At 29.1% G+C, this 27,774-nt stretch overlaps 1 protein-coding gene across 9 annotated transcripts in view; it reads left to right on the top strand.

Annotated features, from left to right (window-relative positions):
- Positions 1–27,316, top strand: part of Mp (collagen XV/XVIII-type protein multiplexin) — a 544,075-nt gene extending 516,759 nt beyond the window's left edge. For all 9 annotated transcript variants that reach the window (XM_088262958.1, XM_088262952.1, XM_088262965.1 and 6 more), the window contains 7 exons: positions 2,457–2,549; positions 3,531–3,653; positions 14,348–14,478; positions 20,174–20,353; positions 21,546–21,689; positions 22,328–22,411; positions 23,649–27,316. In XM_088262958.1, the coding sequence (XP_088119084.1) occupies positions 2,457–2,549; positions 3,531–3,653; positions 14,348–14,478; positions 20,174–20,353; positions 21,546–21,689; positions 22,328–22,411; positions 23,649–23,736 (843 nt within the window). In that variant the 3' untranslated portion in view covers positions 23,737–27,316. The remainder of the gene's footprint in view (positions 1–2,456; positions 2,550–3,530; positions 3,654–14,347; positions 14,479–20,173; positions 20,354–21,545; positions 21,690–22,327; positions 22,412–23,648) is intronic.
- Positions 27,317–27,774: the final 458 nt, after the last annotated feature.

The following is a 27,774-nucleotide window of genomic DNA, read 5'->3' as shown; positions in this document are numbered from 1 at the left end:
TTTTCAAACATTTATACGTAATATATTCCCACTTTTCGTGGCAACCCACATAGCAATTAGATATATTTAGCAAACTCATACTAACGTCATAATCCCAGTGAAAAATAACTTATGAGAGAAAAAACATAGGTGAATTTATATTTTAACAATGATTTTTACATTCACTTTATATTAAGAGAAATGACTATTAGGAACTCGGAGTGTAGGAGTCCTATTTTTAAAAAAATTAACGAAGAATATTCTTTCTATTTAGCTTCATATACAGAAAACAAACATGTTCATTGATGACCGTTTTGCTAAGAAGCAATAATATCCAACTAACCAAAGACAGACTAATGAAATTGGTCAGAACGTTTGATACCTTATATACCAAAGTACAAACGAGAAGGAAAAAATCATAACTTTCACTGCTGTATTAATTAATCAACTACTTTACATGAAATGTTTATGAAAATAACAACTTGATGATAATAAAGAAGGTGATGGAAGAAGGGAGTTTAGGGGAGGAGGTAGAGGAAAAAATCTAAGGGATGAGGTTTGAAGGACAGTTCTAATAATAGATAGTAATATCTCAGACGTTTCTTGAAAGTTATCAGAGAAGGTATATTTTTTACAAGAAGAGTTTATTCATTGCATAGTCTGGCCGCTTATAAGAATAGAAGGTACTAGAAGAATAAAAGGATTCGAGTAATATGTAGAACACTCGGGGTTGAATAACCGCACTCGTACGTAAGTTGTGAACCTAGACTATAATTTACATCAAAAACTTTTATCGGTTTTCCTTTTATGTTTTAAATCTAAACTTTTCCCTTTACAATTTATAATATCGCTAGTAAAATATTATTAAAATATTTTTTAATGGATATTATTTTCACTCGAATTACCTTGAAGTCTGCAAAGTACTTTTTACAAATTTCTTAGAATTAAAAGCTATAAAATTGGTTTCTACTTAAAATAAGAAAAAAATATCCATGAATCATATTCCTTTACAGATTTAACAATTTTTAAGCTTACTTCAACTGAAATATTACAAAATATCACGGATACTTTTGTGAATATTCTTAGAAAATAGAGTACGTTCACAGCGAGCGTTTACGTGGAATTACTCAGAAGAGGGGGTTGTCTCCTTTAAGAAATCCTGAGAAGGACTCAAGAACTATCAAGCCCATCACAGCGCTAGTCCTTTCAGGCTTAATCCCCTACAGGAGTGATGGGAAAATGGGACAAGGGGCTTTATCGTCCACGCGGAAAATGAGGTGTTAAGCACTGTAAATCTCAACATTTAGGTTACTTAAGCTTGACCAAAATGGTCAATAAGTATTTTTATAAAATGTTTTTAGAAATATTAACTCTTTAAATTTTTGATGAAATCCCTTTTTATGTCATTAAATAAAAACATTTCAACTTTGCTTTTCAATCTCTCAAACATTTTTTAAAAACAAAATTTTGTTAAGTTTAATTTTTCTCTATAATTATGGGCATTAAAATAAAAATTCTCCTTTTATGGATACTTGTGAATCTTTTATCATAAAAGGAAAATAAATGTTTTGAATTTCAGGTTTAGTCGTTAAATACTACTTGAAATTTATTATGACACGTATTTCGATGCATTTAAACACATCTTTTGTAATAATTTTTAAGAAAAAGTATTATTCTCCAAGGAAATTTTTAATTCAAAATGGATTAATTATCAAAAAATTACTGCCGAATGAAAGCAATTAGTTGAATTGAATTTCATCACCAATATTTATTTAACTCTTAAGTCCATAAAATTATATCTGAAAAATTTAATCGGAGAGTTTTTTTCAATAGCAAAAAAATGCCGAGAGTAAGGATTTTATTTTCAAAATAGCAGATTTAACATTTTTGAAGAAAATTATGTTTTTTTACGTGACTCGATTTTGCAGGATAAATATCTCTATCCATCAACTTGATGGATGAAATTGTTTTACTTCTAAAGGACTAAGATAAAATGGATATTTTTTACTAAATTAGATTTGTGTGACATTAGGAAAAAGATAATAAGATTCATTTTACATAAAACGCGCACAAAATCCTACTAATGGAAATTTTTATAAAATCATTATTTTTTCTCGAATCGTACCCAGTCAAAATTAAAAGACCCAAATCCAATTAAATAAGTGAATTTGTTGACAATTGTGACAATATGACAAACTTTCAATATTTTCTAACACATGTTTATTAATAAATACTTGAACACAAAAGCTTTTTAGCTGATAATGTTATATTAGTATAATTTCTGTAAAATTTTAATAAAACATTGTTTCTCGTTCAAACTCAAATATGTTAGTTACTTAGCACAAAATGATATTTTCTTTGCAAATTGACCGATATTATTTGTTTCCTGTTTATTCCATTAATCGAATATAATTGTTCTCAATTTTGGCATTTGTTTCCACCGGTTCTAATTTTTATGTTCGTACTTTTTTTTTCAGATGTCAAATTCAAGCCCAGTTGGAACTCTGGCTTATATAATCGACGAAGAAGCTCTACTTGTAAGGGTGACGAATGGATGGCAATATATTGCTGTAAGTATGTCTTATAACGCCCATTCTAAAATTGTATCGTTAGATTGATGGAACGATAGCCACCTTTTAATAAATGACCGCATTATTTTCTTTCTCAAAATCTCATTTTTTTATATTCCGATCACATGCTTTATAAATTTCCAAGGAAAAACAAAATTAACTGTACCAGAGTGTTCAATTATCTAAAAAAATAGGTTTTTTGTCGGTTTGCCATAAATAAATAAATTTATAACCTGTTTATTTTGAAGCAAATAAAATATATAATACGTATCGGTTAAACATAGTTCAAAAAATGATTTTTTTTTACAGATTAATTTACAAAAAAATATTTTACGATTTTTTGAAAACAATAAGTAAAAAATTCTTAACATTCAGATTAATCACGTTAACCAAAACTTAGCCAGAAAAACATTCTTTAGGATCCCTTTCTTACTATATTTATTAAACATTAAAATATTTTGAATTAAAATGCGTTTTCATGTTTTTAACTTAATGTTATATTCAACAGCAAAATTATTTACAATAAATATTAACAGATTATCAAAGCTTTAATCCATATTAAAAATATAAATATCTACCTGGATACAAGTGTCTCACTGGAGAAGCATTATATTTAAACAAAAGTAATAATTTATCACTACCTACGAGCTGAATTCAGAAAATATAAAATAATATAAAAACATTTTGACAAACATATGTACTTTGTTCAATAACCTACCAAAAATAAAGCTTTACAACTAAAATTCATAAATAAAATGAAAATTTGAAATTTAAATCATAATTTACTGTAATATTTTAAGATGAGGTTGCTAAATCTCAAATGAATTACTCGTATAAATAATTTCAAACGCGTGAGTGCGCATAATAAATTAATATGGACACTAATCATTTTGTCATATTCATAAGTACCCGAAAATATAATATTCTTGTATGTTATTCTTCTGAACATGAATATTAATCTCTTTGTGCTTTATTTAACAGCTGGGGTCTCTCCTTCCCATCACGACCCCCGCGCCCCCCACCACCGCCCCTCCGCAGCCAAGGCCACCCTTCGAAGCCTCCAACCTCATCAACAATGTGCCCATACCAGTGGAGGGCCCGAGCGTAAGTTAAAATACCCTTAATTTAGAAGTGGAAGGGTAAGTAACCCCTAACCACTAACGTAATACTCAACTTCTGTGCGGCTCGGTCCCTGAGACCCTATACGAACTGTGGCATGGTCTGCGAGAAGGCAAACAATGATTGTAAGATATTTGCTCATTTAATAGATTCCTTATTATAAACTGTTAAATTAAATCGTACAACATAGCAAATATACGAAATACGCACATAAATAATTACAGCAATTATAACAGCAAATTTCTCATAACTCCTGTGAAATTCGCATTTCAGTTCTCAAGTTACCCGAGTACGTGTGAACCTATCCTAACATTACCTTATTTGTGATATTGTATTATCGAAAGTAATGTGTGTATGAAAAACATATAGTGTATGAAATACAAATACATATAGTGTAAATACTTATTATAAATTATAATTTTTATAAAATGTACGACTATCGATGTCCAATTTGTTTAGAGCATAATATTGAATACCTTTAGAAGAGGGTGCAGACTATTTTTTTAAACTTATTCAAAACGTTTATATAAAATGTTGTTTCAAAGAGTTGCAGATTAAGAAAATTGTGTTCGTTGATTAGGTTTTTGAAATTTTTAGTAGTTGAGTAAAAATCGTTACAAAATATTCGACTGCTTTTCGTTTTGAGCCTTCAACTGTATATCAATTAGGGTAAACTTACGTAATATAGGACTCCGTTCCAAAGAATCAAGAGGCAATAAAAGCTTTTCTGTAAATATTTTATCCTTATATTTTTTCTTAGGCCGACTTTCCTATTTTTTAACTGAAAAATAATACTATTTCCTTCTTAAAACGATAAGATATTTTTAATTCAATTTAAATTATTCATAAGTTGAAAAATATTCTGAAAACGCGATAAATGTTTTTTTTTGTTTGTAATACTAAATTTCTGGGAATAAAAATTATATTATCCTTATTAATTATTATCTTATTTAAATTTGAGTAGTCACCTCGAAAAATAATTATGTGGGATTTAAAATTGGATTTCTTTATATCTTCATATTATGTGATTTAAATGTTTTTTTTAACATACAAAAGTGGTAATTTAATGTTTGAAAAGTAAACTAATATCTCATCAACAAAAGAAACTTTCTCTGAAGCTAATAGTGAACTTTTTATATCATATTTATTTATATAATTGAACTAAATTGTTGAAAACAGAACAACGCAAGCTTATACTAGATTATATATTAAATTTACCTTCAAATCTTTTTTTGCTTAGCTTTGAAAATTAATTATATTACAACACATATCAGTTCCTTAAATTTTACCATAAAGTGATAATCCGAACCAGCGTATGACAGGTTAAAAGCTCTGTAAATACGTACAATTCTATATTCTTCTTCATCTATGTTGAGATATCAAAATAACTCCCAAATGGAAAAAACTCAGATTTGAGAACAAGGATATGGACACATTCAGAATGATGTGACTAAATAATATTACGTTCAAACGAGATAATCTCCCATCGTTTTTTACGAGTATATAAAGTGACATTAATGATAATGAATACGTTTTATGAATTAAAAATTCAACACTTTGAATGAGCAACATAGCATCAACACCCTTATATCAAATACTTTCACCCAGTTGGAAACATCGAGTTCTGGATTCAAGAATGTTACGCGAGAAAATTAGGTTTTAACAAGGTTCTGGAGAGTGCTTTACCAGTTCAACAAGCAGCACAGCACGTCTTGTTATAATGATGGAATCGTGTAAAAGGTCCCGACATTCATTTACCTCCATACGCGTCTAAACATGTTATTGTTAGTATGAATTGCCCAATTTGAAAATCACACATAGAGTAATGATCATTGTTCTCAAGTAAGATAAAATGTAATGTGTATGTACAATTTATCATATTTACAAACAATTCACATATCGTGGTGACGCGGTACTGCATTCCAGATTCTTGGTTGTAGGAATGTCATAATAATATATTTGGTGGTATAGACATTAGGAAATGATGTGGTTCAGGGTGAAGGACATTACTGCTACAAATGCTACATAATTTATCGAATTGGCATCAACTTTGTTGAATAACATGATAGTAACATACAAAAACAACAGTTAAAATAACAATCAAATACAAAAATAAAACACTTATATTTACATGACCATTTTTGAGTGTATTGTGCAACACGACTGTAGAGCATCTGTAGTTCTTTAAACTAGTTGCGAAATTAATAAGCTCAAAAATGGTATTATACAATAAATTGTTTTTCATATTAAAAAAAATATGTATATTAGAAGAGGAATGACATACTCGGGGCGAAAACATGAAGTTATGTAAATTTTAGTTCTCATAACCCTTATCAGACCAAATGGTGCATAAAACACTGCATTTTTATCTGTTACCTTGGTAAAGTGATCAATCCTGCTCTTTATGTGCCATCAGGCGTGTATATATATATATATATATATATATATATATATATATATATATATGGATATATATATATATATATATATATATATATATATATATATATATATATATATATATATATATATATATATATATATATATATATATATATATATATATATATATATATATATATATATATATATATATATATATATATATATATATATATATATATATATATGTAAACACACATACAAGAGACTATTTTTAAACAGCTTACCTTCTAAGCAAGGTAATTTCCATAATTGCTGTTTACTTACATTATGAAAACCAATAAATCATTTGAGGAGCAGAGCGATAATGATTAACTTTCATATTATTTATTTCCAATGTCAAAAGCATTAATTACGTATCCAATACATTTGTCTCGGTGGCAGGCTTTGTGTATAAAAAGCGTTTTCCGTTTCGAAATCTTACCTGAAATGAAAAAGCATCGGTATTCAACATGATTAATGAGCACTTTTGGTCGCGGCCGGCAGAAGTTAAACGGAGTATTCGAGATCCTTTATGTGAGTACGAACATCATAATATTATGTATAGTAATACGATGTAAAAGTTTTCGTTGAAAGGGTATAGAATTATTAATCATTAATGTAAGTATTTCTCCAAACATTAGTAGATAGGCCAAGGTTTAAAGAGTCATCATAACAGTCGGTTTAATAGTATTATACTACAGTAGAACCTCTTCTTCTTCTTCTTCTTCTTCTTCTTTTTGTAGATCCTAGAGATCTGTTTGTGCCTCTTGGGATGTTGACTCCCACCTGTCTTTCCATCTTTTCGGAGGTCTGCCTGGGGGTCTGCGTCCTTCAGGGTTACCTTGAAGGGCGATACGTGGAAGTCTGTCTTCTGACATTCTTTTTATATGTCCATTCCAGTTTCGCCTTCGTTGTCGTCCCCACCTCACAATATCCTCCGTCTTACACATGCTCCGGATGTCGGTATTTCTTACTCGGTCTCCGGTAGAACCTCGATATAACAAACTAACTGGGGAGGGAGTGTCCGGTAAAACCGAAATTCCGTCATATAAAACTAGGTTAATTATAAATCTTTTTTATAAATATGAACACTGTATTTAGATATGTATAAACAATGCTTAACACAAACAAAATTATATTTATTGTATTCTGACACTCGTCCTGAATTGACGTTGCTATTTGATATCGACGCGCTTGCTTTCGGTAATCCTGCTTTAAAATATTAATCAAGTTTTGTTTGCACTTTTGATGTTTTGAGACAAAATTTGTGATTATAATGGCTGCTAAAAAAAATCTTTGCAAGTGGTGTCACTTGAATTTAAGCTATAATTTATATATAATATAATTTACGAAAAACATCACATCACAACTTGGTTCCAAGATAATGACAATAATAATAGGACTTTTTCTTGTATAATGTGTAATCATTGAGATTATTGACAAAATTTGACACCAAGGGCCGCCATCTTTGTAATGTTATACCTTCCACATGTCTGGAAAACGAAAACTAACTTATACTAATCAGGAAACTAAACTGATTACGTCAATACCACACTATCAAAATAAAATTATCGGTAATAAATCGATTATTCGATGTCTAGTTAATTAATCGACTATTGAATATTAATATTCTATTTAATCGATTAGCCAGTCCAATAAAAAAATTTGCGTCCATTTAAAAATAATCGATTAATATGTACTTATAGAATATGCGTGAGCCACGCCTTTTTACTTTATTTGTGATCTGGGAACTTAAACGTACAAAATGAAAAAGCAACCAGCCGTGCTAGAGCCCAGACTATCTCCGTGCACTTTGTTTTTTTAAATTACCTAATTTAAATTACCTGCAAGTGACTCAGAAATTTGGCAAAGGCTTATGCAACACCACTTATCATGGCCCTACTTAGGCTTTAACTTTTAAGTTTTATAGCCTATGCCTACTCGCGAGTGGATTTACACTATATGTTTATAGTTACTATAGTTTAATGTAATTCATGAGTGAAAATTCTAGACAAAAACACAAAGACTAAATATTGGTTATTGTTTTTTTAGAATAAGTATGGATTGAAAAATCGATTTCATTTTTTTTAAATCCTTATTTTTCAATATCTTTTTTTCAGAACCATATATTTATTTCGAGGAAAAACTTGTTTTTACAATACAAAAACGTCTTTTTGAGAAAAATTCAATTAAGATGGTTTTGTTGCGATTTATCGTATACTGGGCCTTAATAATAAAATACGCCGAATCCGTTTTCGAATTTGATACATCAAACATAAATTTCAGTAAAAAAAACTGATGTAATTTTACTAAACGTTCCGTGAAGAAAACAAAAACTGGACTGATTTACTGAAGTGACAAAGTGACGCGATCAAGCAAATCGCTGTCAATTACAACGCGTATTGTTCACGGTCATACAAAGTCACGCACAATGGTAGGTACTTGGCTACATAATGATGTGTAGTATTTAAACAGGCGCCATCAAGCCCTTTATATTGTAGTTCTTAATAAAACATCCCCCGGTGGAATGCTCCTCAAACATGTTGTATCTTAATATTCCACCCGTTTGTCATTTTGGTTCGGGAGCTCTTATTTAAAAAAATATTCATAATATTCTCATTATTATAAATATGTAAAACATAAACTTTGTGGTTAGTCATAGTTACTTTTATTTATTTATTTACGAACATGTTAGTAATATTAGTATATAACCACTCACCGAGATTTTTATGTCTACCGGTTTCGAGACGTACTCGTCTCTTCGTCAGAACAATCACTACCACAGCATACAAACAATACTACCCGTCCCTACCAAAGCACTATTTACACACTTAAAACTGCACACAATGTTTTACGCCAAACCAAAATCGCAAGCGTCACACATTTCTTTTTTTTTTTTAAAGTAAATATTCATGTAATAAATGTTAAAATCAAATACTTTTTTCGGAGTCTACTAAATTGTATTTTATTGTTAAAAACAAATAAAAATCATAGTTTTGACAATTGTTTCGCCTTGTTATGGCCTTTTCAAACGAATGTAAAGATTAAATGCACTGATGCTCCTAATATAGCTATAAACTTCTAGGTACTTAATTGATAGTTTTAACATGTGCAGTAATAATTTACGGGAGTTACAGTAGTTAATGGGGCATATAGGGCAACTTTTTTGGCGTATATTTATTTTCGGGGAAAAGAAGAATCCAAGCATTGTAAGACAATTAATTTAAAAATATTTTATGATCTTATTTGGACATCTACTCTGATTGAATAAATAAAGGGAAAAAAAGTTTTTAATTTAGTCATTAAAGTTACACTAAATATATGGAAGTGAAGTATGAAGTTATCAAAGAAGTATAGTAGTAGTCTGTATACAGTCGAAATGCGTTCTCTCAGACGAATGTGCGGCAAAACATTTTACAATAGATGTTTGAATGGTGTTATAAGGAAATAATGCAAGGCTGAGATGAGCATTGTCGATCAAATTTAGAAAGATGTGTAGTGTGTGGAGATAGTTGTGAATCGAATGAGTGAAGAAAGGATGGTAAAACATGTTTATGAGGCGAATGTGGTTGGTGATAAAGGCCGAGGAAGACCGAGGAAAACTTGCAATGATCAAGTATAATTCAAAATGATCAAGTCAGGAGTCGGGATAATCGCCGGGTATGTACGAAGAGATGCATGAATATGGAAGTAGCGAAGATTGTTTGCAAATACAGTTTGTATTTCCAAACAATCTTCTCTCAAATATTCTCACTATCTTTCTCTACGGGGAAACGGCGTGATGGTTGGTGAGTTAGATTTTTTTTTAATTTAAATGTACGCTTTATCTAAAACCGTATCGCGAAAAATATTTTTTCAATCTCAATGTTACTATCGCAGATCTTGAGATAATCAATACTAGTCCTCCACCATGCAATTCTGCCGAGACAATTGTTTCTGTTTTTTTTTTCTTCCTTTATTTGCACCCAATGTCTGATTTTACATTTTGGTTTTTTATCTCCTATGCAAATTAAAATCTTTAAAAAATAATACTTCTTTATTCAGAATTATGCAGGAACTGCAAACCGCACGGCGTAAATTTAGTCTTTTTATCATCTATCTCAATCTCTCACATGACCCTAACACAATACGGGTAAGGGAGACAGATGACATAGCACCTATTATCCAAGTTTAGACTACACTTGGAAGCCTTACATTTTTGCTTGTACCTTTCCGAGATCTGGAGACGTTTATGAAAAATTATTTATACTATGATAAACATGAGTAAAATATCCTATATTGGCTAAAGCTCTTGTAAAGCACACATAAAGTAAATAAAAGAATCCAAGTATTTCTAAGAAAGATAATTTGTAAATAAAAACAAATATTTTATGACATTCAAGCACAAGTAAAATATTTTTATGTACACGAGCAGTTTTTTTTTATACGGGCAGTCTGAAGTAAATAGAAGCACAGAAAATATAATAAAAATTTGTAACTCTTCGCTGGATTTATAGCCTCCTTAAAAACCCATTATTGTTGGTAGGTACAAGATATCCTTTATCATAGACATATAATAACTTAATTACAATGTTATGTCCTTTCAATAAATTATAGATATTATTTTGAAATGTGTTTTTTTTTAGAGGTATGCAAATTCAAATTTCCCACAATTAATTGATGGTGGCACTCGCCGTGTGGCATGTTGCGCCATCTTTTTGAAACCATAGCTCTGTCCCATCAATGCCATTCAACTGAGCTTCGAATAAATCAGTAATCATGGTTCTGTAGCGCTGTCTATTGACCGTAACATTCTGGCCAGCATCGTATTATAAAAATATGTGCCAATGATTCCACCTCCCCACAAAGCACACCAAACAGTGACTTTTAGTAAATGTAGGGACACCTCGACAAAGGTTTTTGGGTTTTCTTCACTCCTAATTCGGCTGTTCTGCGTATTGACAAAGCCATTTAATCAAAAATGTGCCCCATCGGTTAACAAAAATTTTGCATTGAAAAAGAGGATCAGGCTGAATATTGTTTGCGGCCCATTCACCGAACCTACGACATACATAATAATTATTTAGTCTATTCATGGTGAAATTTCAAAACTTACCGACTACAAATCAACTATCAACTGTCAAATCGACAGTCTGTAGAAACAATGTTGGCAGTTTAAAAAGTAAACCTCAAAAAAAACACCCTAAATGAGTAGTTTCACGTATGATTAAATAAACCATTTGTACTTTCCGAGATTATTTTGAATACAAGAGAGTAATTATTTCGTCTTAGTTTAAAAAATTACAAAGGAAAATACAAGTTCACAAAAAATAGTACAAAACAAGCAATACAGTATAAAAATGACACGCCGTGATATATTAGTATTAATTTATTATTTGTCGTTGAAAAAGCGGGAACTCTAATATAGTACATCTAAAGTTTGATCGTCCCGGTGAAAATAAAATGGCCTGAAAATGGACTGCGGTCGTGAAACATTTTTTCCGAGTGTAAATAAATAAAACCTTTCTTTTGTTTATCGAATCGTTTCATAAGCGGGGACCTAAACCCTTTCCCTCCCTCCGCGCTCCCTTCTGAATCATTCATTACAATTGAACCTTTGTTTATAAAAAGAATGAATTTATACGTAGGTACTTTACGTGAGTAAAAGAATTTTCTCAAATTAATGACCTTTTCATGCGGTACTTAATTAAAGATTCCAAAAAAGGTTTGTTAAAAACGATTTCAACAAAGAGTTTGAACGTTTTTTTTTATTTTCAGTTAAACCTCCCTGTGACCACAATAGCTTTGTTTTTCAGCTGGGGTGAATAATCATATTGTATGTACATATTTATGACTAATTCTCGTTAAAATTCTAATATTTTATCAGCGGTTATTCAACTGACGTATTTTAAAACCATTACCCATCAATCTGCTTTATCATTTCGAAGAATAGAAAAAAATTGACCTCGTCCCAAAATAATAAATTGAATTATTTTCCAAAGGGCGTCTGTTTTTGCTGGAGTTTTTTATGTGCGTGTAATCTATCTATCTAAAACGTTATTAAACTCTTTTCAAGTTTTATTTTTATCGCAAAAAAATATGTTTGAATTTATTCCTATTACTTTCAAATAAATAAAAATCTGAGGTTTGTTCGGAATCAACAAAAACATTTTATTTTATCCAGAAGTAGATATTTAGTAACATCGTGCCATGCTACGCTTTTGACGAAAACGGATTAAGTAAATAAAAGATTTTTTGTTGATAATATTTTTACATAGGAGCTTTTAATATTTCGACAAAAGTCTCGTCTTTTTACCGTGGCATTATTGACATTAATTCCATTGAATTGTATAATTATTGTATTATTTATTTTTCATGCTACCGATTTAGTGGTTCCCAAAAATGGTAAGTATACATTTATACGTATAACTCATGCACTTATTCAAAACTGTACCTTTATTGTAACACTTATACATGTATGAATACCTATTTAATAATATACATGATAGTGAAAGGAATGTGATTTTTTTAAAATGTCTTTTATAAAAATATTGAAAATCATCCGATTATTTATGGCATTTTTTTTGTATTTTTCTGAAAAAATAATCAAACCTTGTTCTTATTAATTAGATATGTATGTAAGTAATGGATTTTTTCAGTTTTGAGATGTTTTTTTTAAACTAAACCCGTTTATTGTTATTGTAGTTTAAAAATATTATTTAATGGTAATCATTCAATTTGACAGCAATTTTACAAGCGGTCGAATTCAACATATCGAACAAGATGTAAAATTAATTATATTGACTCTAAGACAATTATAAAAATAAAAATAAATGTGTAAAGTGTCCGTTGAATTTATTTTTTTTATTTGAGTAAATAAATAAATTAAATATTTTTTATTATTAAACTATGACTTTAAGTATAAGAGTTAAATAAAATGAGGGTCGATCGTGTACGTAATATTAATCTGGTGACTAACAAAAGAGGTGTGTGTGTGTAAGAATTAATTTTTTATTCTTGGATATTAATTGTAGAAAAACATTTTTATAATATACGTATTTCATTTTTAAGAATGCATGTTAAAACACCATTAAATATAATTTTTCATGTATAAGGTAACCACAAATATCAAAAGAGAAATTTTATTTATGATATTGCATAGCTTATGATATGACATCTCGAAACCTCACATCCTTCTCATGGGTCACTCAGAGTTGACACATTTTACTATATCTTTCGTAAAATGTCCGAAGTCTTATGTGGAATATTTTATTTCATGAATGACAAGGGTAAACTCAATTTCGTTCATAAATCTTATTAAACTCATCGAGATATAAATATATAAAATGCCTACCTTTTCAACACGTGAACTAAAATAATGTCATTTTTTAGACATACAGTTTATCAAGATAGGATTTATTCGTCTCTATAAAGGCATTATGCATAGTAAAAAATCTCTGTAACTCGATTTGTGGTGAGGTTACATAAGTATATCAAAGATAATGGATTTGAAATCAGAGGTTCTTTAACTTTTCAACTTTTTTTTTTAATTTATGGCAAAAAGATTGTTTGATTTTGAAAACAAATAACAATTAAATGATCTTTATAAAAAACGTAAATATTATAAATGATTTTTTTTAATATTTTTTATTAGTATATCAATAGATATATAAAACTTATTGATATGGGAATATGGAAGTTTGAGGGTTTATAAGATTTAAAAGCTGTCATTAGCTGGTTTAACGAATACAATTTTAATTGAATAAAAAATAAAAATATTAATGCCTGTGATAAATAATCAAAATTTCTTTTGATATTTCATTACACGAATTGCATACATGATTTGAATAATTATATATACTTAAGTACTTTAGAAAACAAAACTGGTTTTTTTTAACAAATTTCATCTTTATCAATAGACATGTACATGCCTACCCTGTCTATACCTGGTCAAAAACTAAATTTTAGTTTTATTTAATTTAATGTGCCAGAAATTATCTGCGAAAAACATTCACGAAAAAATATTATATTTGTATTTCACATGAATTTGTAAAAGCTTCATTATGTATAATGTTGTGATATTGAATTATAATGTGTACTTGTATATCCAAACTTATGGTATCTTTGATCAAATTTTGGATACATTGAAATACAACCACATCCATTTCGTACACCTGTAATCAAATTATATTGTCGTCATTTGGTCGGAGCGATGTTGTACCGATCTATCCGTGAATATTGGAGATTCTGTTATGGTAATTATTTTATAATTGCAGCTCCGAATGGCAGCCCTGAATGAACCTGTAACCGGCGACATGCACGGCGTGAGGGGGGCGGACTACGCCTGCTACAGGCAGGCCAGGAGGGCCGGTCTCCGGGGAACTTTCAGAGCATTCATCTCTTCAAGGTAACCAGACTTAACCTCACCTGATCTGACCTTAGAAAATCTGACCTAACCCAACTTGACTTGACCAAATCTAACATAACCTTACCTAACTTACCTAAATTTTAAGTAAATTTTGATAGATGTAATTATTTTCACAAGCGGTTTCATAACACAATTTGTTGATTTTGATCGTGACCAAAGGACCCCCACATTAACGCTTTGCTGAAGATTAGGTATATCTGTTTAAATAATATTGAATTATTATAACGAAACTTTAGCTTTGATATTTGTTTAAATATATTTATTTTTACCTTATTTTTAGTTTTATATATTTTGAATTTAAAATTGGACTATTTACATGGTTTTCGGGATGATTCCCACTACACTAAACCTCAAGAAAAACCAAAATATTATATTTATTTTTACATGTTGGCACCTTTATTTGAAAAATTACAAATGTGAATAAAATACTTTAGTCACCTTGTAGATACAGGTATAAAAAGAATCTAAATATGAGTGTTTTTTATTTAAATCTTATATATATATATATATATATATATATATATATATATATATATATATATATATATATATATATATATATATATATATATATATATATATATATATATATATATATATATATATTGGATGATTTTATCAATAATTTTTTTATGGTTAATTTATTCAAAATCACCTGAGATAATTCACAGATTATTCAATTTAGATTATTCACAGGTAAAAACACATCCCATCTGTTGATCCTAACAACAACTCACGCAATATTTAACATCAGCGTCCTTCTTGACAGTTGCTGCCACTTAGCGTTTTCAATGTTTTCGATCGCAATTTATTTCTATGGTTTTTTAATGTTTTTATCACACACAAGCATTGTGAACTTAAACATGATAGACATGTGTGCTTTTTATTTTTTATTTTTTCTATAAACCAGACTGAGTCACAGTAACTAATGGCCGAGTACATCTGGTTTAAAATAAACATTTATTTTTTATGTTTTAAAAATGTTCCAATAAAAAACGTTCGTTGTGAATCGAACGTATGATATGTTTTTATCAGATAATAGAATTTGCCGACGTTGAATGACAAGTACAGTGAATTTAACGTTTCAGGCGTATTATTTTTCACAATTTTCCGAGTTTCTCGGTTCTATCGTGGAAGTGCAATCATAATAATTTTAGAATTTCTCTAAACGAAAATGACTTCTGCTTGCAGTAAACATTTAACGTTGGTGTAGGTAAATATCAATGTCTGACTATACTGACTCGCCTGAATCGTAAATCGAAAATTGTTATATCGAAGCTAGTGTATACTTTACTCAATCTAAAGTTAGTATATTATCTGTTGGTTCTGGGTAAACTTTCCGCTAAACTCTTTTTTACTCCAATCCAATTTTATCTCTAAAAAAAACTTACTTGGAAACATTTCTGTCTTTGGATCCGCATATTATCTACGCAGGAGAAATTATTATTTGAGGGGCTTTTATATTCTATTGGTGAATTTTTATGAATGGTACTTTATATATTTTTATTTACGTCAACAGACTGCAAATGTTGGAATATAAAATTTAATTACGTTAATTAAATACGCTGTGATTTTCCATTATATTGTTTGTGATTTACAATAAATTATTATCATAAATTAAAATCATTAAAAAAATTACAACGTTTTGAGTGTGTCCAAATACTTGTTCAAAAAATCTGGATTATCTTCAATTACAGTTATTTTCATATTATTTTTTGACATCTCACCAAAGATGAAGAAGAATATGGAAGCCTGGGCATTTACGAGGCTGAAGACTGTCATAGGCTGGTTTAAGTGATCACTTTACACACGTGTAACATTCACCAATTCTACCCATTATTGACACCACGCTACTCAAATTCTTGGAAGTTCCATATATTGTACATGAACTAATTTTGAAATATTGTCCTTGAATCACTAGAACTTTACCAGAGACATCTATTGGTGAGATGAAAAGAAGCTCTTTATTGAGCAGAAACTCTTTTATTAGTATGTGAGGTCCGAATCCTGGATTATAATCACACATGAGAAACGCCAGAAAATATCATTTTCATTTTTATTATTTGAGCTTATAATTTGATTAGATAATTTGTTTACAACATTTTGAGTATGTCATGTCATATACTTGTTGACATGTCAAAAAATAATATAAAAATAACTCCTGTAATTGGAGATAATCCAGATTTTCTGAACAAGTATTTGGACAAACTCAAAATGTTGTGACCTTATAATGATTAAAGAAAAAACTAGTTTTTTACCACTTGAGTTTTATAATAGACTACATGTTTCAGAAGTTAAACTTCCATCAATCGGGTCTGTATAATGATTAAAGAAAACACTTGTTTTTTACCACTTGAGTTTTATTATAGACTACATGTTTCAGAAGTTAAACTTCCATCCTTCAGGTCTGTATAATAACTATTATACATATTGTATAGTTATTATACAGACCTGAATGATGGAAGTTTATCTTCTCAAAAATGTAGTCTATAATAAAACAAGTGGTAAAAAATAAGTGTTTTCATTAATCATTATAACATGTCTTACCACAAAGTTAATGCCGAAACAATAAATAAAATATTTGTGACCTAATATTTAATAAATTAATAGTCACACTTTTATCCCTGATCTTTACTGTACTGTGAATATTGATTTGCGCATAATTATGCATATTAACCGAATAATGATTAATAGTCGAATTCACTGCGGAAGTACTCATCCGTGTAGATATTCAGTAATCCATTTTGGATCACTGTCAAAGTAAATTGAGGAGCTCTAGTGTCTAATAGCAAATGATGATATGCACACTAAATTAACTTAATACATAAATATTATTCAACCGTAATATAATTGTTTGCTTTCGATAAGTATTACACCTATTATACATAATTTGTAAATATTGATACTAAATACGTTAGTTAATTATGTATGTCTTACATAAATGCCACACATCGCTTTATCCTTTCAAGAACATCATATATCAAAAATCGTCAATTTTCAGTTGTGCATGTTTTCGGAATGCCCAGAAAATGTACTATATCTCAGCAAAAGAGGCATATTTTTAACTTAATATCTACCCTCTACAGGGGAAAAAATGTTATTTTTGCATTTTGACGAAAATGTATTGCTTAATTATTTTTTAAACTAACTAAATATTTTTCAAATGAAGAAAAAACCTTCAGGTTTTGCCTAAAAAGATCTGTTGCACAGTAAAAAGTTCAATAAGTGGCTTGACATTTTTTTTTAATACATGTGTAATATTTTTAAACTTTAAAAACGTTCTCCTGAAAATCAAGCTTTTGATTTATGACGTTCTTAAAAGGATTGGGCGATATTTCTACAATGGGAAATAAAAAATAAATTAGTTTTTATGTTCTTGTATAATGTGTATAAATATGCATGTGTATGTATATATTTTAAAGTATAAAGTGAGAGTAATAACGAGAGTAATAACGATCAAGATAACACTGCGTTTATATGACGCAGTGCCCTATGCACCATTGGGGTGCGGATAAGGGTTTTATTATTATTTATAAAGTACCCTTCCTATTAAGTTTAGTGTCAAAAATCCGCTTTCATAAAAGAAAAACTAAATTACAATTCTATTTGCAACAGTAAAAAGGGAACATTGATGTAATGAAGTAAAAGTGAAATAAAAATATAAGCAAATATATGAGCTACTGTCTATCTTCGCAACTTATAGTGAATACCTCTCCTGAGACGGTCAGAATTTACTTATTTCTAATCTTAATTATGTCTAGAAATGATTTCAATGTGGAAATTTTATTAAAATTAAACAATATTTTTAAACATGACAATTTTACAACTAAAAAAGAAGCAAAAAAATAAAAACTGGAAAGTGTATGAAACTGAAAAGAAGACAAAATAACTCCAAAAGGTATAAACAAAGATAAAATAATAGAATCTCGAGCAACAATATTTGAAATTTGATAAGATAACATTTTTTAATACGACACATTGATAATGCAGAGTTGTACAATATCACACACAAACTATTGTTGCTCCAGATGCCCCCTTCTTGTTTTAAAAATCCATTATTTTGCACGGATTTTGAAATAATCTCTTTGGTTTTCATTTGATTTGAGCTTTTTTCAATTTCACGTTGTATTTTGATTTTAAAGAAACCTTCAATAACGTTAAATTACGTTTCTATTGACTTATAAAAACGTATCTTAAACACTAACATCTATTTTTAACTTAAATTACTTTTAAACTTCTTTACTTTTTTATTTCTTAAACTGTTCCTCGACACGTGTTTAAATGCATTCAGTATCACATTTTCATACCGAATAGATATAACCTCAATTCATAAAGATTCATTGATTAATTAATAATTAATAATTAATCAAAAAATCAATTAAGGCCAAGTATTCGTTAAGTCGCAAACTTAATTTTCTGTAAATCCAGATAACATTTTAGGTAATTGAATTTTTTCTTAAGCCATTGTTTTAGTATTTAAAAAATAAGATTTTCTTCGAAATAATTATATGGTTTTAAAAAAGAAAAGAGTCATTGAAAGGAAATGCGTTAAAAAATACTTAAAAATATTTCTTTTAATAAACCTATTATAAAAAATATCCAATATACATTTTTAAAATATTGAGCGTGAATACACGGGTAGCCCTGAGCTCAGCTGAGCGTATTCTGATTTAAACGCTTGAGACAAGCTTGAGATCTAGCCTTTGAAGACAATATTTATTTTAAATTTAATTTCCACGCACTAACTGTACATATTGTAAGTTTTGCCAAAACGAATTGAAATTTGTTTTTTCATATACTCGTATACATCTAAATATTTTTGTATTTTGGTTGCGAATGAACCATTTCACTTTCTGCCATGATTATATACTCGGTTTCCATGCGAACGTACTTTATTTTTATAATCCATCAGAAAATACGAACGTATCCTAAGAAACTTTTGAATTCTGGAAATACTTGTACATATGTTACATTGCGTGTTCAATTTAGACTCCACAAATTCATATTGTGACAGATATATTACCTTTAGATTTTTATTTATATGTTTTTAGGGATAAGAATGTCGGGGTTATTATTCTTTACGTATACTAAAATACGTTTGGCAAATATTTATAATTGTACGTGAATTTATTATTTAAGAAATTTTACTACCCAGTAACTTATGTAAAATATTTCGAAACCTACATCTTGTAGCATTCTCACTTACTTACTATACATATTATTTAAGTAGGTACCACTGAATTCTAGATTTGAGGATAGTTAATTTGATCTAAACGTAGATCTGTTTATGTATTTATTTATTTACTTATCAGTATTACATATTTGGCATTTAACAATATAAATACATATATTACTTTTACAAAATTAAATATTTCATGAACGCAAGAAAATACCACAAAGCCATGGGCCTGTGTGTGAGCATAAATTTTTTGTAAAATTTAAAAATATTATATTTTTTAATTAATAAAAAAAATATAATACATCTACGCTTTTGTTACCAGGTATAATAAAAAACGTTATCATACTTACCTACTATTTCTAAGTTATTTTATTATTTTTGATTTTATTTATATTACAAAAAAATAGGTTTTTAAATATTCAATATACGTAAAGTGACCAAAAAAGTATGGATTAATGTTTTTTTATGTACTCAATTTTTTCTTTCTATTTTCAGAGTCCAAAATATTGACTCCATCGTTAGGTGGGCTGACCGCGAACTACCTGTGGTAAACACCAGAGGTGATGTCCTCTTCAACTCCTGGGCAGAGCTGTTCGACGGCGCTGGTGGACTCTTCGCCCAGCCCCCGCGTCTTTACAGCTTCAGTGGGAAGAACATCCTCACAGATAACAGCTGGTAATTACAACTATCATATATAAAATTCTTATTTTTATTTATCTCTCCCTTGTCTCTATACAAGCTTCATTAGCGTTTTAATACGCCATGTAGTGACATCTATGATGCTGTTTTTAAAGCTTTACGCATTCACAACCTACGACAAAAGGTGTGAGTCTCGGCTAAATTATTTTATCTTATACTTTTATAGATGGCGCTATCCTTGTAATCATAACCACTTAAACTGACTAACCTCCGATCAGTCTAAAATAGTAATGATTCTTAAGATCCAAAGAGGACAGTATAAAAAAATATGTGGAATGTATTTGAAATAATACCAGAGTTAAGGATATTACTGTTATATGGGAAAGGAAATGCAGGAAGATCAGTTGGAAAAGAGAGAATAATACATTATATTGCATGTTCTCATATGTACTAACTTGTGAAACGTAGACACTTCTAATGTGAAGGAGTCCTTTGATTGAATCCTGATACATCCTTTATTGTGCCTGATACATTGATTTGATTTGCGACTTTTAGGTAGAAAATATACATTTATATTACTCACTGCCATTCTTATAACAGCCTTGTTTTTATACATTCTGTTTCTAATTCATGTGTCATGTCAGGTCCCCCCAATGATGAGTATCACTTGAGAGTATGTGCTCCTGTCTTAAACAGCTCTCAACAAAATTTCAACTATTCTAATCCCAGTCCAATTTGGTATATTCCAGACCCAGGAGATTTACCTTCTGCCCACACCTCGTCGACCCTCTATTTTGCCTGTTATGATTACGTACAATAGCTCATACTTCTCTCTTCTGACACATGCAGAATGGATACTTTCCGTACCTTGATAACAGACAGAAACAATTGTTCTACTATTACTCTTCGTAGCACATTTGCGTTGCTGACCATATCTGTTAATTGAATGTGAAGGATTCTAGCAACCACATTTCAAATGCCTCTAACCGGTTCATAATGTTTTTATTGAGGGCCCACGATTTAACTCCATATTAAAGTACTGATGAGCCTACTTCTATGACGGTGTATGAGACAAACAGACATACTAAGACATTTCCATGGTACTTTATCAACTCCCTCCGTTTAACATGAGACATGCTTATGCGTGGTCCTGACGGCTGACTACCATTACACATTTACACTATATATTAACACTAATAAATTAAAAATAATAATTATTGCATTTCAGGCCTCAGAAAATTGTGTGGCATGGATCACATCCTCAAGGGGAACGTGCAATGGATACGTACTGCGATGCCTGGCACAGTAGTTCAACTGACAAGATAGGACTTGCTAGTTCTCTACTTGGTCATAAACTATTAGACCAAGAGAGGTATGTACTTTTTTATCTCCTATGGCTGGCAATATACTGAAAATTAATCATAATGAAACACTAAATTTTGAACAAATATCAATTCTTGAAGAAAATATTGTACTATTACCCTTTAAAAGAAAAGCAATTAAAAAATAGGTTAATTTAAGTTTGTTATATAAAACAAAATCAGTTTCTTATTATACATAGGCATACATAAACAAAATTTAATATATGAATGCTTTCCAACATTTTTTATCAAAATTGTATTACATGTATTAAATTATTTTTACTATTTATTAGGGATACTAATTATTTTACATGTTTCAGCATGCTAAAATGGATTTTATTTATAGTTTAGGCTCAGTGTTTTTGAAATAAACAAAACTCTTTTGCTTGGAACTGAATACTAAAATAAAACACTTAACACCTTCATTTAAGGAATATTATGATTAAAACATCAGTCAATTTATTTATCTTATAAGTAATGCTAAACATATTTCTTGCTTTAAGTATTGCAATACATAGATGCTTAATGGAACTTTCATTTACCTTTGCTGGCAATATTGCTATATTACTTATGAATTACCAAATTAAATCAAGCATCATATCAGCATAAAATATCACATGGTAACAGAAAATTTAATTAATATTTTCAGATACTCTTGCAATAATCGCTTTGTCCTATTGTGTGTCGAAGCCACTTCTCAAGTATCTAGAAGAAGAAGGAGAGATACGGAAAGGTAATATTTTCATTTATCAAACATTTATACATATTCATATAACTTTATTTATTGTTTCGGCATTAACTTTGTGGTAAGACATGTTACAATGATTAAAGAAAACACTTCGTTTTTTACCACTTGAGTTTTATTATAGACTACATGTTTCAGAAGTTAAACTTCCATCATTCAGGTCTGTATAATAACAATATAATAATAATATATTGTTATTATATAGACCTGAATGATGGAAGTTTAACTTCTGAAACATGTGGTCTATAATAAAACTCAAGTGGTAAAAAACGAAGTGTTTTCTTTAATCATTCATATAACTTGATAACTTTACATAAATTCACGAAGGCTGATACTATCCGCATATATGTATAGACTTATTGCAGCAAAAAATGTAAATAATTTATAAAATATGCACTACAAATAATGTGCAAGAATACAAGGCTCTAACAATGGCGTACACAAATTTTTTAAACAGGGAAAACAATAGAAAAAATATGTAAAAAAATTGTCAAAAAATGTCTAAGGCGACCACTTTCATCCATGTGCCAAAGCTCTTTTATACAAAGGTGTAAAATTCATTAACACGTTGACTGCCAAATACGAAATAACTCGTAGATTATGTTCTTTGCTAGGATGCCGACTACGAGTTATCTCATAATGTGTTTGATTGCCATATTCCTGCAGCTACGTTAAAATTCGTAGTATCAGTGCTAATATGGATAGATGGCTTCTGGGAAGAGAAAAAAATCAATGCTGGCTTACATGAACAGAAAATTTGTTTATAAATGAACAGAAAATGTATTAATAAATGAACATAAAATATAAAAATGTACTTTAATTAGAACTTTTAATAATATTCATATTTCAAACCCTTATCCGCACCCCAATGGTGCATAGGGCACTGCATCGTACAAACGCAGTATTATCTTGATCGTTAACACATGAAGGAAAGGTAATCATCCCTCCGCTTTAGGTACCATTCCAGGGTAATATTGAATAAATATTAAGAGTGAAAAAATCACTTTTATTTATTTGACCCCCCCTGGGAATCGAACCCGGGACCTCCAGAACGGTAGTCGAGCGTGCTGACTATTACACTACGGAGGCGGACACAATATGACTAAATGAAATTGGCTTTTTAGACCGGAATTCTGAAAATTGCCGTGGCAATCAACATGTTAAAGATAACCGAACCTTACTTTATTCATAGAAATGTACTCAAATAAATGTATTTTTATTTTAGCGTCGATGACCTATCAAGTGAAGATGAAATGAGTGCTGAAGATTACCAGAACTTCCTCGCAGAAAGCCTGTCTGAGGATCTCAACTAAGTCTAATGTTTCTGGAAATGTCTAGTCAAAGTCATTATACCATCATCGTATTATAAACATCTAACTGTATCGAGCATTTAAGTTTTTTGTATGTAATTGAGTAACTCTTCAATATCTGATTTCTATACATACCTTTAAATTTAAAAATATTTTTTGCTAAGAAAATTTAAAAGATTACTTAATAACTATTTATAAATTAATATAGATAAAGATTTGTGAAACATTTTGCCATATTTCCAAAATAAAACTCTTTTTACCTTTAAAATAAATTTACATTATTTTGTAAGAAATGATTGTGCAAAAAAAATATGTATGTTTTTAAATAAATGTTTCTTGTATTATGATTCCCAATAATTTTATACTATGCTTTTTCATAGCTTTAAGTTTCCATAATTTTTTACCTTAAATATTTTCATTAAATGAAAGATAAATCTTATACCGACTGCTTATTATTGCTACCAAAACAAAATCTTTCCATGCTGTTTTCATTTTATTTTTAATTATGGCAATTATCTTATAGGAAATGATAAATGAATTGTTTTGATACAAAACATGTTTTATAATTTGGCATATTTCTTCTATCCAGTCAATGTATAGAATTTAATTAAGATTTTTACATTACGTATGACATTATTATGTACTTGACCATCAATGTGATTTCCCTTGTTTGTTTTATGCAATTACATAGGTTTATATTTCTTCAGTCAATTATGTCTTCAATTATATAATATAAAATTTAATTATGATTCAACAATACCGACTTATTATCTAGAATTTACTCCAATTAATTAAGGATGATGATATTTACGTTATCCATTATTTTTTATCCTTTGAACCTTTCCATCTATCATATTAATAACTATACTTATTTTATTGATAGTAACGATGTAGATTTGAACAATGGTCAAAACGAATTTAGTCAGCATTAGTAGTTTTTTCATATGCATCTAAAACTTAGTGTTACATTTAATAATAGTAAGAACTTACATTGAACAAATTACTTTACAAACTTGAGTTATGATGTAATACAATATTAAGAACCAATTTGTCTCGTTTACAATCGTTATCTTTGAAAAAAATTCTCGCGAGTGATACAAACATTATTATTTCCATACTTTATTAATAAGTGTTTTAAAGTAAGAAATTATTGTTCATAAGTGTAAAGTAAAGGTAAGTTTTTTTGATATTATACATGAGAATAATAGGTGTTTAAGTATTGGTTTAAAGCATTCGTTTTATATCTACGTTAAGAAGCATTCTTTATTTCGGCAGTTTGTAAAATCATTTATAAAGTATTGGATGTAACATAAAGAGAAACATAATTTGTGATAATTATAAAAATAAATGTATTAAATTCGTTGAGTAAGTAAGATTTTGAAAGAGTTGCTAAAATATTGAATGTTTTTATCTCTTTATTGATGTGTTTTGAATAGACCTAATTCATGTTAGTTGAACAATCAGACAATAGAATACATATCTATGAATATATACATATTATAAAAAATCATTTATTAAAAAAAAAAACAGAAATCATTTTTCAACCTTGTCGATATATGAATAACAGTGCTACGTGTTATATCGTTATAATATATTGATACAAAACGGAATCAGAACCCAAAAGGTGATTTGGATTTGATAATATGATTGTGAAGCAATTATTATAAGTATTTTTACAATACTGATTTCCGTTACCAAGCATTTCAAAAACATTGCAGAACAACATTTGTATTTATACTTGACAAAGAATGTGAATATGTCACATCAATATAACTTACCTATATAAGAAATAAATGCCATATATTTATTTTGATTCAACCCTTAAAAAACTTAAAGTTGAATAAAATTATATCATTTAGTACTTTAAATATTTAAATATCTTATGATTTCAATGAAAAGAGTCATTTAAAATATATTAAAATCTTTTTTTAATATGAAAATAGCCTTAATAACAACACATCGCTCAATAAGTTCCCGATCTAACAAAGGTTTTATTTTTAAATTCCACTTTATGCATCTATACACCATCCTTCGACAGTGACGTATTCATACAAATACTCAGTTATTTCGATCCTTCTTTTGAATAAAATACGTTTTATCTTTATTCTCAAAATACGCCACAGTTTCGACAGTCACTTTTTCATTTCACCCTAATTTCTTTCTCTGGAGTATCTATCTCATGTCTTTAAAACCCCAGTAGTTGAAATTATATGGATCTATCAACAGTCTTGCCAAATGTGTGTCAGACCGGAGACTAATTGAGTGATGTGATATTTAATTTAATCATATAAATCCATTTAATATTTTTTGGATCAATGTACTCAAAATAATTCTGTTTAACATTTCTATTTACCTTTTTGCATTACATATGTAGATAAGTCATCCTTTTTGGGTCCTGCATTGTTTTTTCTTAAGGCTTATGTTAAAACCAACAAACAGGAAAAAGCTTATGCATAAATATGTATAACTTTGTTTAATACCAATATCCCGAATTCCATATCCAGAAACGAAAAATATCATACGTTTGGACCAAAATAAATAATTACATGTATAATATCAATATGCTCTGACATATATAATATGTAGTAGTTATTTGATGTTCATGAAATCTTCATATTTTCTAAAAGCATTATTACTAACCATAAAATTAATAATGATTTATTATAAGTATCAGTTTTTGTTCCTGGTTTTTAATAGCAAACAACTAATTAAGAAAACGCATAGGAATGGGAGCTTCAAAGAGTAAAAATCATTTTTTGTAATCATCAAAATTGAGCCAACGTGTAATGTGAGATATATTTTTTTTAACCATCTTACAATGACTTTCGAATAAGTCATATAAATACCAAAAATATCATATTTATACATTTAATACCGAACATTGTTTTATTATACACCATCAAAAAATACAGCCACCCCTAAAAAATTAAATTTTTTCATTAATTTATTATTTTATTATACAAATTATATGTGTGTACATTGTTGGGCTAATTGCTTTGAACAATATCTTACAACAAACTAAAAACAGACTATTAATAACGAACAGTGTGACATCCTGACTTATACGAAAGAATACAGAGATATTCGGATGTTTCCTAGTAATCTGAGCGTTGATTGCTACTAGTTTCGTAGGCACACATATCACCTAACGGCTCCCATACCCTGCATTTCTCTATTATCATTTATTTGAACCAATAAATTCATACATTTATATTTAAGGAAGCTGAAATTAACAAAGAAGTCAATTCATTATGTAATTGTTTCCAGCAACTTCTTGAATATTTATCTTGTAACATGAATTTAATTAAATAATATGTTTTATATAGTGCAATGTTTTAAAACATTTTACCAGTAATTAATATTATTTTTCGACTTAAGTACTGACTAAATTATTTTTATTGTTTTTAAATTAAATAATGCATAATGAAGGCATATATTGCATGAGTACGTATTACGAATGACTTGAAAATTAAATGCTAATTTAATTTACAGATTTTTGTATATCGAAATGTAGACTTGTTCAAATAATTTGATGTAAAATGTTGTAAAACTGCGATTTATATTAAATACAATATTGTAATTACAGAAATTCTCAGAATATTTATTTATGACCCCTTTTCTGTATTAAAACAAATGGAGTGAATGGATAACGAGGGAATAATTAAGAAAGTATATTTGGCGAATGTGAACAGGACAACAGAACGAGGACAGCCCAAAAAGACTGGGCACAACCAGGTCAATCAGAACATAAAATTTGGTGGTGTCAAATCGCTCACTCCTTTCAACAACGTCATTTATCAAAAATCGTCAAATTTCAGCTGTGCATATTTTCGGAATGCCCAAAAAAGTACTATATCCCTGCAAAAGAGGCATATTTTTAACTTAATATTTACCCGCTACAGGGCAGAAAGTGTTGTTTTTGCATTTTGAAGACAAGGTATTGTTTACTATATTTTTTTTAAAACTAGTTATTTTTCAAATGGAGAAAAAAACCTTTAGGTTTAACCTTAATAGATCTGTTGCACAGTAAAAAGTTTAATA

This window comes from Brachycentrus maculatus, unplaced genomic scaffold (assembly GCF_059751285.1).
Source record: "Brachycentrus maculatus isolate JH-2025_06_01 unplaced genomic scaffold, ASM5975128v1 h1tg000012l, whole genome shotgun sequence".
Classification (NCBI taxonomy): domain Eukaryota; kingdom Metazoa; phylum Arthropoda; class Insecta; order Trichoptera; family Brachycentridae; genus Brachycentrus; species Brachycentrus maculatus.
This window is presented reverse-complemented; position numbering and strand designations above follow the sequence as displayed.